General features: G+C 40.9%; 1 protein-coding gene across 4 annotated transcripts in view; it reads left to right on the top strand.

Annotated features, from left to right (window-relative positions):
* The window catches only part of pcgf3 (polycomb group ring finger 3), an 88,043-nt gene that overhangs the window by 37,729 nt on the left and 35,849 nt on the right, over positions 1-14,465 (top strand). For 2 of the 4 annotated variants that reach the window (XM_079671489.1, XM_079671486.1), the window contains exon 2: positions 11,970-12,078. In XM_079671489.1, the coding sequence (XP_079527615.1) occupies positions 12,064-12,078 (15 nt within the window). In that variant the 5' untranslated portion in view covers positions 11,970-12,063. Of the gene's footprint in view, positions 1-1,658; positions 1,809-11,969; positions 12,079-14,465 lie in introns of those variants that run through there. The other 2 variants (XM_079671487.1, XM_079671488.1) reach the window with 2 other exon arrangements.

Here is a 14,465-nt window from a genome sequence, read left to right on the forward strand (position 1 = left end):
CCACACATCAGGAAATAGGAAGGCTGTGTATGATACTATATTTACGGTTGCAGTTGTAGAAGATGATTAATAAAACCAGAGCGACTGGTTTGGTGTGAATCACTTATGATGGTGGTGGGATGGTGGAAAACAGTTGCTGTTAAACAGGTTTCAGTGGGAGTGATGATGAAGATACACACTCATTGTGAATCACTTCAGATCACTTCCCTGCTTCTGATGCTGCCTGTCTTTTGGAGCCAGACGTAGATATAAGATATATAAGGTAAAATGATAATTTATTTAATTATGGATAGAATGTTTTTAGAGCTGCAATGATGAGTCAGCCAACTGGTAGAAAATAATTGGCAATTTCTTTTTAAATAATACATTGTTTTGAGCCAAAAGTAAATTCTGCTTCTCAGTTGTGGATACTTGGCGTTTTTCCTAGTCTTCTACAAATGTGTCGATTAAGTTCTAACTGAGTTTGTGACTTTTGGACGTTACATTTGAAGAAGTCTTTTATTAATACCGTCAGATATTGTATAGACCAAATGATTAGGCAATTGGTCAAGAAAAAAACAACAGCACCAGACTTTGTATTATGAATCAAATGTTACTTGCAGCCCTGGTGTATTTCTGTAGATGCTTTCAAATAGACTTCAATCCCTTGATTATCTCTCTGTCTATTTTATAACTGTTTCAGTATCAGCAATAGCTCTTTAAACATTTAAATATATATTATACTGCACCCCTGTACCAGTATTTTTGCAGTACTTTGGTCTATGTGGGACATGATCTCTGTACTTCTGGCACCAAGATGAATATCTGACATTTTGCTTGAAACCTATAGCACGTAACAGAAAGCAGACAAGAGCAATAAACACAGAAAACCCCTCTTAAATGTTTACTATCACCTAATTATGTTTAAAGTCTTGGGTTAATACCTGCTAAGTGGAGTAGATAAACCCCCCACATGGGCAGGTACAACCCTGTTTGTTCATGTATGACCCGAGATCAGGGGTGGGGAACCTTTTACCTCTCAAGAGCCATTTCAATTTAAACAACATCCTCCGAGGGCCGTACAAATCATTGAACTCAACCTCTGCTTGAAAAAAACTAAAATCACAGCCCATTCATTTCTTCTTTCTTCGTGCACGGTTGTGGCATGACCACCATAACAGAAAGATACGGACACAAGATGTTTGCAAATGTATTTAGTATCCTATCCATGTGAATATGATTTAAGTGGGGATGGACCTAACCTCCTCTAGATTTTTTTTAAATGTTGAAGTTAAAAGCATCAATCTGGTGCGCTTTGAGAGTAACATTAAGAGATCAGTGGATACATCTCTCAACATCCATATGAAACAGACCTGTAAGCAAATTTGATTTTTCTTTATCAATCAATCAATCAATCACATTTAAAAACAACCCACGTTGACCAAAGTGCTTATGGATATTTTACAAATCACTCCCCCTTTAAACTGTATTCTTGTTTATTAATAACAACTTTGTGACAGAGCCATCACTGTGGACATGTTCTGCTGTCCCTCTCTCCCCTCCTGCTTTCACTCAGTTAGTGACAGGGGAATCAGGTGTGCTAATCAGGGGTGCATTAGATACAGGTGAGGAAAAGGGGGCGGGGCCCAAAGGGAAGAAAGACAGAGGGAATTGTTTGTTTAAACTTTAAGGGGTTGAAAGGAGGAGGTTGGGGAGACTGTATGGTGGCTTTTAGGAAACATTGACACCCAGCATGGCCTGCGGACCAGCAAAGACTGAAATCACAGGCCCAGAGTGAAAAGTAATATTATTTCCCTTTTCAGCAGTCGGTGAGTCCCTTCTTGCTTCTGGAGTTTTTTCCTCAACTGGCAGTGTTCTCGTTGGAACTTGATTACCTTTTTATGTGGAGTGACTTATTATTTTAGCTTTCGTTTGGATAATTCAGCCTTAACAAGAAGACTGCATTTTAAGTTGGACATTGCCTGAGAATTATTCCAGATATAATTTGTGTTTGTACTTGTGTTGGAGGTGGTGAATGGGTTTGGGAGAATTAAACTTTCTTTGTGATGCCATACTGACTCTGTCTGGGTTTGAGTGGGGGGGGGGGGGGAACTTTATTACTTAGTGGACACATTTCATTTTCAGCCACTCTCTTTTCCTGGTTAAATTACCACAGTATGCTCCCGACCTTTTTTCAATGGTAACTAAGCTTAAAATATAAGCTGATTGTTACAACTTTTCTTTACTGTCATATAGTATTTTTTTATACCTGTTTTTCATTTATTCTAAAAAAATGTTATAACTATAATGATCATATAAAGGTGTGCCTTTACTTCACTGAGCTGAGGTTATTTGAGATACACACACACACACACACACACACACACACACACACACACACACACACACACACACAGAGAGAGACAAGCTTGAATGACACACAAAGACCCAGAAGTAGTTACTGTAATGTATATTCTTTTCGATGGCGTTATTGACTGTATTTTTTGCGTGTGTTTATAAATTACCTCGAGGGCCGTATCAAGTGGTCTCGTGGGCCGTATACGTCCCAGAGGCCGGAGGTTCCCCACCCCTGCCCTAGATGATAAAACCAATTAAAATAAAATGTGTAAATAAGCCCCTGTCTGCAGAGCGATAACATCATTTCAAGAAGACATTCACAAATGGATGTGAGACAACAGAAGCTTTTGTCTTTTCTTTAGAAAACATATTTACATGGTTACACGCTCTGCAAGCTATACCATTGACCTTTTCCTATTTCCAGGAGAGTTTCACTGCAGTAAAGTCATACGCTGGTTTCCTAATATCTGCTTTATTATATAGTTGTTGCCTTTATTAGACCGCTGACAGTTGATACATGCAGGAAATGAGGGCTGATTAACAGAGACAGTTTAATGGCATGTGTCTAAAACCATTTGACTGTCAGCATGTAACAGTAGCCTTGTGTTTCAGTGGGTGCAGACTGCCTCTTTAATGCAGTTTAATCTCTCTCTGTCCTCAGATGACCTGGTTGCAGCAGCCGCTCTGAACTCAGCTGAACTCACAGGCTGCTTCTCTTTCATGCAACATCTTTTACATATATTTATTTGCCTTCTGTTTTCTTTCTAGTTGTCCAGCAGTGTTTTAAGATCTCTATAACACCATATCTGCTGCAAAAGACAGAATCTGAACATATATTTTTCATAAGCAAAGATCTGGATCTCTGGTATTCTTTTGTATTTCGATGCTGCCCAAATACCAAAGAAATCAGAGCTCAAAGTAGACTTCGTTACATTTTAATATTTGCTTTATTTAAATTTAAACTTGCAGTACAAGTTGACTCACAAGAATACAGCGCAAATATGTTGACAATTTGTCTCCTAATGGGTCTAATCTTCTGCTTCTTGTTGTTGTGGTGATATTTAAAAGGAACTAGTCATTCAAATTATGCATTTTAATTTGACATTTAACGAAGCCTGATTGTCCAGGCTTTGTCTTTTAAGCTTGGCCGTATCTCATTTCAAACATTTCCCCTCCTCGACTCCTCGAATCCTCGGTCCTCCGGTAGTGACCCGGAAATGAATTTCAGCGCGCCATGTTGAAGGACATCTCATTTCTCTAAATGCACATTGAGGGCCGAGGATCGAGCGTCGAGGAGGAGCTCTAACCGAGGATACACTGATGGCTCCTCCGTGGCTCCTCCGTGGATGCATTTCCGGCAACAGAGATGTTTCAAAGAGTCGTGACGCACGGCCGGACTGATCTCAGCCAATGACAGCTCTGCATGCATCCCCTGGATATTATTAACTGCTTTCATCACAACGCGATGTTTAAAGAGAGAACAGCTGTGAGGTCCGTGCAGAAAGCAGAGCAGTGTGTAAAATATATATCACTCAGTATAACGGGCCTACATTACTCTCTTTATTTGCTTTAGTTTAGTAGATATCTACAAACAAAGAGTCGATATTTTTCTAAAACCATTTAGTGCTTCACATAATAAAATAAACAACGGCTGTAGCCTGATTATGCTTTAGCTGTAGGTGTGTGTGTGGTACAGTGTGTAGGTGTGTGTGGTACAGTGTGTAGTTGTGTGTGTGTTGTACAGTGTGTAGTTGTGTGTGTGTGGTACAGTGTGTAGGTGTGTGTGTGGTACAGTGTGTAGGTGTGTGTGGTACAGTGTGTGCACAGATGCGGCGGACAGACAGGTCTCAGTTGGTTTGGTGTCCTCTGCTTACTTTTAATACTTGTAAATACAACTTTTGGCCGTAATTTATTTTTCTCATTGTAGCGACCAGAGGAGGAGGGGGGGGGAGGGGAGGGGGGGGATATATCCAGTCTCTGATAGTGTTACGTTATTATGAGAGTGCTCTCATACTTGCTAGATTCTGAAATGTGTCCGCATCTGTAGCCTGTTATTGTCTCATTATACCGAACTGTGAATTAATTAAAAGTAAATATATAAGTCGTCATGAACACATCTGTCCATCAGACAGTGCTGCTGTGTCTCCTGTCATCATTGATGGACGTCTCTTTAAAATGACCGCTCAGAGGAGAGGAGTTCCCATTTCTCTAACCGCCTGCTGCTTCCCCTCCTCTCTCCTCGGCTCCCCTCCTCGGCTCCTCCGCTCCCATCTCCTGTGGGCGGGACTAAGTCTCGAGGATAGGAGTCGAGGAGTGTGTCACCAAAATGTGCTTCTGACACATCTGTATAGCCGAAACCACCACTAAAGCCAACGTGTTCATATAATCTGTCATTGCGATACACAGGGTTCGTACGGTCATTGAAAACCTGGAAAAGTCATTGAAACTCAAAATGCAAATTCCAGGCCCTGGAAAAGTTATGGAAAACAATATTTTTCCCAAAGTTTTGGAAAAGTCATGGAAATGTAACTAAAGTTGCGTCAAATATAATTTACATTTGATCTAATCGTCGAAATACTCCAATAGTATGGGCGAGCTGTTATGTGCCATCATGACGCGCATGGTGTTATTTTTTTAATACATGAAGCGTGAGCTGTGTGCTCGAGTCTTCCTGCCTGTCGGGCAGGCTGAACTCTGCTGCTCCGGGATGAGGGTCAGCCACATTATCTACGGTGCGTTTTTTAACTGTGCGGAGTCACTGTGGCACAGACTGCACCGCTGGTGAAAAGCTGTTAGAACGGGCCGTTCAGAGCAGAGCGGCAGAGCGTGTCATTTGTCGCAATATCATTTAAGGAATCGTTGAGCTAGCATACATTGTCACTATCTGCTAACGTTAGCTTTAGCCTTCGTTTTCTAATAGTTTTTTTCATAGGCTATAAACAGAGGTGGTATAAGTATAGATATTGTACTAGAGTAAAAGTAGAAGTACTCAGATCTTGTACTTCAGTAAAAGTAGAAGTACCAGAGTGTAGGAATACTCTGTTACAGTAAACGTCCTGCAAAAATGTTCCTCAAGTGAAAGTAGAAAAGTATTATCATCAGAATATAGTGAAAGTAGCGACAGTAAAAGTAGCCATTGTGCAGATTGGTCCATTTCAGAATAATAGATATGATATGTTTTATAATGATTAAACTTTAAAGTGTTCTCAAAGCTGGTAAAGGTGCAGCTAGTTTGAATGACTTTGTATTCTGCAGGGTAGCTTGTGGATTTACTCCAGGTGGAACTAAAGTCTGATTTAACACTTGGTTATATTTACCATCATTCATCCACATCTGTGAAGTAACTAAAGGTATTAAATACATGTAGTGGAGTAAAAGTACACCGTGTACCTCTGAACTGTATTGGAGTACAAAGTAGCAAAACATTGAAATACTTAAATAAAGTACAAGTATCTCAAAATTGTGCCCAAGTATAGTAGTTGTTGAGTTTATGAACTTAGTTACTTTACACCATGTGGCTATAAAGATAAAAAGACTAAGCCTTGCACAGAGGCATGAAAATACATTTTCAAAATGTTCAACGGTGCTGCCAAAATTATAAACTGACTGCTACACAATTAAAATAAATGCTTTTATATATTTCTATTAGATGTGACTCTTTAGCGTTTCTGTTATTATTAACACTGCTGCTTTAGTTGTTCTGACTGCTAACATCCTCATTAGTTCCTCATTTTAAAGCCGATATTCCGTGGGGTCGGGGGGCTCGGATCCTTGTCACCTTTTTCATACCTGATGAGTTTGCATCCCTGACTACAGTTCCTTTAGCGTGTAGTAGCTAGTAAGCCTACTATTTGATTTGTTTTAGATAGGCACAACATGTTTCATATGCAGACCTCATTTTCCTGTTCCATGTTAAAATAAACAATTTTCAGTGGTCATTTTTTTTTGGTCATAGAAAATGAGGTAAAGGTCATGGAAAAGTCATTGAAAATCATTGGTGAAAAAGTGTATGAACCCTGGATACAACTTTAGAACCTGGGCTTGTTTGGTATTACAAAATGTTACAGATTTGGTCTAAGTAAGAGAGCCAGAAGTGTGGGATGAGCAAGTGGAGAGATTCATGTTTTAAAAAGCCTTATTTTTATTAGGGGTGCACCAAATGGGAAATTCTTGGCCGAAACCGATACCGAAAATAGGAAACAGTTGGCCGAAAACCGAATGTCGAAAGGCCGAAAATGATTAATAGAAATATATATGTATATAATGTATACATTTTTTACCAATGTTGTTCAGCTGCCTGATTATGGAAAAAGACATGATTATGGCAAAACTTAAATAATAATCACTATTATGGGTCCATAAAACGTTTATTCAGCACTTCTGAATGCATACAGTACATTAATTCCAAGTCAAGTGCATTTTCTTTTCTCTGTAGGATAACTACAACAAAGTGCATTCAGAACAAAGCCAAGGTGCTTTAAAACTGCATAAACATCGAGGCCAGTAGGCCTACAACGAAATAGTGTAAATAAAGACTGTAACAGCCAGGCCTTCAACAACAACAAATGCACCGATAAGTTTGGTAACCTAACGTGTTGTTGTGATGACGTAATCAAAACGCGGCGACAAGCACGCGATTTGTAAAACGTGTTCAGCTGACATTTCTCGAGGGGGTGTAACTGCAAAGACTTTCACCACTTCGGCCGAAAGGGCATTTTTTAACCATTTTCGGCCGATAATTTTCGGTGGCCGAATATTCGGTGCATCCCTAATTTTTATTGCACAATAGCTAAAGCCTAGTTTGGCAATGAAGTCTTAAAGGTCCCATGTCATGGCCATTTCTACTGATCATAATTCCATTGTTGAGGTCTACTAGAATATATTTATATTGTTCAATGTTCCAAACTCACATTGGTTTCTCACGCAGCATCTCTGTATAGCATGTGTATTCACTCTGTCCTACACGGCTTGTTGGAGCTCCCCCCCCCCCCCCCCTCAATATGAGAGCCTACTGTGCTCTGAATGATGTGTGTTTGTGTTACAACGGCGCTTGTCGGCAACCAGAAAATGACACCAGTAATGACAAACAGATGAGTGCTGGGTGGGGTCTGGGTGGCGTGTTGGCGGGACGTTGCGGGACTCGCTGCTCCGTCCTTTGAGGCTCGAGGAGCGGACAGTGTGAGCTGGATTACTGGTGTAGTTTCCTGGTCGCTGCGTGGGGTCTCTGAGGCACGGCGAAACTCAGCTTGAGCGCACACACACACGAGTGTGTGGCGAACTGTGAATGGAGATCCACGCAGCTGCGGCTGAGAAAAGATAAAGCTGATGGTGCCGGCGAAACTCCTTGGAGTATCGAGGCTGAGAAAAGAAACGGCTGCGTGAGTGTTTCTCCGCGATCCCAACTCGTCTATTACCAACGTTCAGGGAGCTCTATGCTCCACGCTGAAGGTCCCCCCACTGCGTTTGATAGTGACGCCAAGGGATCCTGGTGTGTGTGAGGAGCTCCACGGATTGGTCCATTTGGCTCGTCGTTACGTCACTTGGTACCCGGAAGAATCTAAATATCTCAGACGAGGCGTTCTGGGCCAGCGTAGAGCATAGGGTAGCTACAGGGTGTACTTTGAGGGTTTTTGACTCTACAGACCGTTTACATGCAGAAAAAGCTACATAACTCACAAGGAGACGGGTGATAACCGGAAAAGCATGACATGAGACCTTTAAGACCCCGGCGCCTCAAAACAATGCAACATCAATATACCTAGGACATGATACAAAGATAAGTAGCAAATGGCCCTCCAGTTTACGCCTGTGGCCCGATTGTGTTGTTTGCTTGTCTGATGCTATTGCAAGATGTCATGGAGGTTATTTCTGTTCATTCTTCAGTTGAATACATTTTTAAGCCCAAACACATGTTATTAAGTTGATCTAACCATTTGCTAGTATCCCCACAAGGCAAAACATGACGCAAGAGATTTGTAATTGTCAAATGACCGTTTCTTGCTTTTTTTTATTCTTGCTTTTTCCACTTATGTTGATCTGACAGTTGCCCTTTATACACGTCAAGCTTTTCAAGCAAAAGCAACAGAATGACATCCTCTCACCCTTCATCATCTCAGGGTTGTTTCCCGCTGTTATTGCAGACACTTTTTGTTCCCACACCTTTCGGGGCTGACCAACAGAAAGAGGAAACACTCCTCAGTCGCAACAACACGACACAAAATCAAACATTACATCACAGAGTCAGAGGCGTCATGCCAGGAAAACATCTGTGTGAAGCCCAGCAACTAACAGGCAGCAGGACTGGCCGTTTCTCAATGTGGAGTATACCTGCTGCAGAGCCACTATTTCAAGTATACTACGTCATCGAGTGGCGCCGAATGCTGGGCATTTAAACAGTCCTTCGGCGCCACTCAAAGACGTAGTGTACTTGAAATAGTGGCTCTGCAGCAGGTATACTCGACATTGAGAAACTGTGTGTGTGTCTTCAACAGTACAGTACTGTGTGTGTGTGTGTGTGTGTGTGTGTGCGCTGGTGTCCTCAGTATTACAGTGTGTGTGTGTGTGTGTGCTGGTGTCCTCAGTATTACAGTGTGTGTGTGTGTGCGCTGGTGTCCTCAGTATTACAGTGTGTGTGTGTGTGCGCTGGTGTCCTCAGTATTACAGTGTGTGTGTGTGCGCTGGTGTCCTCAGTATTACAGTGTGTGTGTGTGCTGGTGTCCTCAGTATTACAGTGTGTGTGTGCTGGTGTCCTCAGTATTACAGTGTGTGTGTGTGTGTGCTGGTGTCCTCAGTATTACAGTGTGTGTGTGTGTGTGTGTGTGTGTGTGCGCTGGTGTCCTCAGTATTACTGTGTGTGTGTGTGTGTGCTGGTGTCCTCAGTATTACAGTGTGTGTGTGTGTGTGCTGGTGTCCTCAGTATTACAGTGTGTGTGTGTGTGTGTGTGCGCTGGTGTCCTCAGTATTACAGTGTGTGTGTGTGCGCTGGTGTCCTCAGTATTACAGTGTGTGTGTGTGTGTGCTGGTGTCCTCAGTATTACAGTGTGTGTGTGTGTTGGTGTCCTCAGTATTACAGTGTGTGTGTGTGTGTGCGCTGGTGTCCTCAGTATTACAGTGTGTGTGTGTGCGCTGGTGTCCTCAGTATTACAGTGTGTGTGTGTGTGTGCTGGTGTCCTCAGTATTACAGTTTGTGTGTGTGTGTGTGTGTGCTGGTGTCCTCAGTATTACAGTGTGTGTGTGCTGCTGTCCTCAGTATTACAGTGTGTGTGTGTTGGTGTCCTCAGTATTACAGTGTGTGTGTGTTGGTGTCCTCAGTATTACAGTGTGTGTGTGTGCTGGTGTCCTCAGTATTACAGTGTGTGTGTGTTGGTGTCCTCAGTATTACAGTGTGTGTGTGTGCTGGTGTCCTCAGTATTAGTGTGTGTGCTGGTGTCCTCAGTATTACAGTGTGTGTGTGTGCTGGTGTCCTCAGTATTAGTGTGTGTGCTGGTGTCCGCAGTATTACAGTGTGTGTGTGTGTGTGTGTGTGCTGGTCTGCTCAGTATTACAGTGTATGTGTGTGTGTGCTGGTGTCCTCAGTATTACTGTGTGTGTGTGTGCGCTGGTGTCCTCAGTATTACAGTGTGTGTGTGCTGGTGTCCTCAGTATTACAGTGTGTGTGTGTGTGTGTGCTGGTGTCCTCAGTATTACAGTGTGTGTGTGTGTGTGTGTGCTGGTGTCCTCAGTATTACTGTGTGTGTGTGTGTGCTGGTGTCCTCAGTATTACAGTGTGTGTGTGCTGGTGTCCTCAGTATTACTGTGTGTGTGTGCGCTGGTGTCCTCAAAAGTGCAGAGTGTGTCCTCAGCAGCACTGTGTGTGTGTTTCATTAGCAGTACAATGTTTGTGTGTGTGTCCTCATCAGACCTCGCCACATTTCATCTCTGTCGACTAACTGGGCTAATTTCACGGTCTGATGAGCAGACTGAGGCAGGCTGGTTGTGTGTGTTAGTTAGGAGGGTGACACAGTGGTAGGTGTTCTCCTTGCTCTTCCCCCTCTCTGAGTGGTCGGACTCCAACAATTACATCATGAATCACACACGTGGTGGCAGCACGAGTCAAGGCTGAAGTCAGAAACACTGTGTTCAGTATTTAACTTTTGCTTTGATTACATGAGATCATCTTCTTGTGTTCTCTCTTTCATGCATTCATAGCTTGGCCTTTTTCTCCTGAATCAAACAGTGGGGGTGGTTCAGTGCAGGATGTATTCCTTTGAGTTTCTATGAGCCGTTTGACTCTTGGTAGGTTTATCTTTTGTTCAGTTATTTTAATAAAGCAAAAAGTCCCATGTGTTTGGAAAGCATTGATCTCTTTTTTGCTGGGAGTTAAATAAGAGGACTGATATCACAATAAGTATGGAAATGACTGGAAACAGCTTTGATAAATTTAACAACGTCTGCATCTAAAGCTCACAAATGAACTAACTATTTCTTCTGTATTTAATCTGTGCAAACAATTAGAGATGTAATAACCGCAATTTCGTATTTTATTGGGGTTATATGTTACAAGCTGTCCAAGGCCAAGAAACAACTCAGTGCATGACCCTTATGAAACAAACCTCTGGGAGTTTTTTGTTAATGTGCAAGTTTGTACAGAGCCAGTCCAGTTTTTGGTCTAATTTAGGCTAATCAACTACTTGTGGCAGTGCTGGGCATCGTCTAAGAAATGTACGATATTAGTATACCACTACCAATAGAGCACTTCATTTGATGGTCTTCACTATATTATACTTCATTTTCTACACATCATGTGAATAGAAGCATTCAGTTGTGCCAAATGCCACCACCAACCATCCCGTTTGTTTTTCTATGGAAGCACAGAGAGAGTTTGCAGTGACTGTCTGCAAGTAAAAGTATACAATTGTCTTTTTTTGGGTACAGAAAACGACAAAAATATGAATGGTTTGTCTAGAGCAGTGTTTCTCATACCTTTTCATACCAAGGACCAATTAACCAATAAAAAAAACACTCGCGGACCACCTAACTCCACAAATATAAAAAAACACATTGTTTTTCTAGAACAGATTACAAATCGCCTGAAAATGGTACAAACAAGTGGTAACATGTGTGATGAAGGTGTTGCGCTGGGCTATATCATGCAATCGAAAGTGAAACTTAACCTCGCTCCATTGCGGAGATATTCCCGCGAGAGTGCGGAAAACTGACATTTATTTATTTATTTATTTATTTTAAATGTGAAATGTTACCAATATGCTCATGGACCACTAGGGGGCGCTCACGGACCACCAGTGATCCGCGGACGACACTTTGAGAAGCACTGGTCTAGAGGAGTTAAAACAGTTTGGTATTGGGTCAGTTTGCTTGGTTCATCGAAGAGTGCTGTTGAATTTATTTTTTCTTCTGGGGAACAACCAATGAATTGTTGAACCCGTCAATTCTGAACTGGTCAAAGTCAACTTTATTGTCAATCTTTCAGTTTGTGTGTACAGAAAGAGAGATCGAAATACCGTATTCTTTCCGAAAAGTACTTTTACCAATACTTTTGATATTGCTAAACCAGCATGTTAACGACACCATTGTGATTTGAGAATACATCTCCCGCTAACAGCTGTGTCTCTTTCTTTCTTTCTCTGTTCCAGGCTCCAATGAGAGTCTCTCCATGATGAGGAGCTAACACTGTCGGCCGCACAACCGCAGGAAGAGCCGGGCCGCTGCACCCCCCCCAGCCGACGCATGGCGGTGTTAGGGGTGAGAACCACATGTTTTCCTCTTAATACGTGATGTAAATAACCCCGAGACCTTCTGCCGCTTGGGGTCTTCTACGCCTTGGAAACTAAAGTCAGACGAGTTACCTGACGTTTTTTTTGTACCTGCCTCAATACTGCCTTTAGTCAAGTCAAAAGTGAAAGTCAACTTTAGAGTCAATCTTTCAGTTTGTGTGTACAGACAGAGAGATCGAAATACCGTTTCCCACAATCCAGAATACAAAAACAAATATATATAAAAATATTTATATACACAATCAAAGACACATTTATACATATTCACACATTAAGACCTAAATAAAAGCACAACAACAATCAATACAAAAATAAAGTCACTTCAATATCTTTGAGAAATGTACATTGGTGCCTGCTGTTAGTCTGAGCTTTCAGTCAGAGTGGAAGTAGCCTAATAATAATACATTACATTTTTATAGCGCCTTTCAAGGGACCCAAGGCCGCTTTACATGGTGTAAGGACAGACAAACAAGTAGGGCAAATAATAAATTTAAAATGAATAAATAGCAGTGGGAGTGGAAGCCTAGCGTACTAACATGTGATATTGAGACATTTTAATTAAGATACTAAAACAAATGTGTACATTTTAACTTTTTATGAGCAATTATGTCCTTTTTGTATTGATCTGGTGATTATTCTATCAAATAACACATTCATTGTTTGATTTAGAAAAGGTTTTTTGCTTAAACATAACTTTAACACCCAAAAGTATTCAATACATGATCATTAGAGACTCAAACGATGCAAACATGATCAAGCTACACGGGTACAATTCGCCTTTAATGATCACATAATGTCATATTTATTTTATTGTACTTGACCATTATTTCTCTAACTCTTGACGTACTGAGTTTATAAAGAATGTATGATATACGGGAATTCATTTCATTTTCATTTCAATCTTTATTTCGAACATATTAAAAGAATGACTAATAACAAATGTGAAAAACAGAATACCGTATTGTTAAAATACAGTATTTATCCACATTCATGATAATATTTATATATTCAACAAAAAAGTCTTCATATTATTAATAATAATAAATCATATGTGTCCGAAAGGGATCAGTCTGACCTTTTCTCAGTCCTAAAAGGCTGTCATCGGAGCCTCTCGTCTGTCTGCAACGCCAATCATTTATGAGATTATATGAGTTTTCCCCATCTATCTGAGTTTGGAGATTCTTCCTCTCGTTCAGAACTACTGGAGCCTTTTAATGATGGATATCAGCCGTCTGTCTGACTGTCAGACACAAGCAGACATTATCAGAGCAGCAGCCGGCTGTAATTTCACATCAAATGGTTTTGTGCTGCGAGTGTCTGCTGTGATAATCTGCTTGATAGTCAGAGCACTACAGGGCACGTTGACTCCACAAGAAACTAAACAAACATAGAAGCAGCTGTACATCTATGCATCTTATAGTTAAAGCAAGTTGGTTGAGGAGCTGGGAAGCTGTAACACAAATGCTGTGTCTCGGTTTGCGAACATCTGTCAGCTCAGAGATGGCAAAAGAACACACATCCTTTACTCAAGTAGAAGTACAGATACTCGTGTTTAAAAATACTGGTAAAAGTAGAAGTACTGACTAAACTTCTTTACTCAAGTCAAAGTAAAGAGGCTTTGAAATGTACTTCAGTAAAAAGTACCCATAACTAGCATCTGTTTTAAAGAGTCCCTGACCTCCCTTTATATTAATAGAACAATAATGTCATTGTTAGCTAATGAATGTTTCCATGGTGACCAACGGCAACATGACAACGTTTTCATTGGTCCCTCTTCTTTAGAGAAGACCAGGAAATGATGGATACACGGATCGTGTTCAAATCAATAGGCACGCAATGACTCTAAATAATAATGATCACGCCACCAAACACACATTCAGACTAAATGAACCAGCCTGTTTGGGAAATGAGAGAAGTAGAAAGTACAGGTATTTGTGTTCAACATGTGAGAAGTAGAAAGTACAGGTATTTGGGTTCAACATGTAAGAAGTAGAAAGTACAGGTATTTGTGTTCAACATGTAAGAAGTAGAAAGTACAGGTATTTGTGTTCAACATGTGAGAAGTAGAAAGTACAGGTATTTGGGTTCAACATGTAAGAAGTAGAAAGTTCAGGTATTTGTGTTCAACATGTAAGAAGTAGAAAGTACAGGTATTTGTGTTCAACATGTAAGAAGTAGAAAGTACAGGTATTTGTGTTCAACATGTAAGAAGTAGAAAGTACAGGTATTTGTGTTCAACATGTAAGAAGTAGAAAGTACAGGTATTTGTGTTCAACATGTGAGAAGTAGAAAGTACAGGTATTTGTGTTCAACATGTGAGAAGTAGAAAGTACAGGTATTTGGGTTCAACATGTA

Source organism: Notothenia rossii (assembly GCF_949606895.1).
Source record: "Notothenia rossii genome assembly, chromosome: 3".
Lineage (NCBI taxonomy): Eukaryota > Metazoa > Chordata > Actinopteri > Perciformes > Nototheniidae > Notothenia > Notothenia rossii.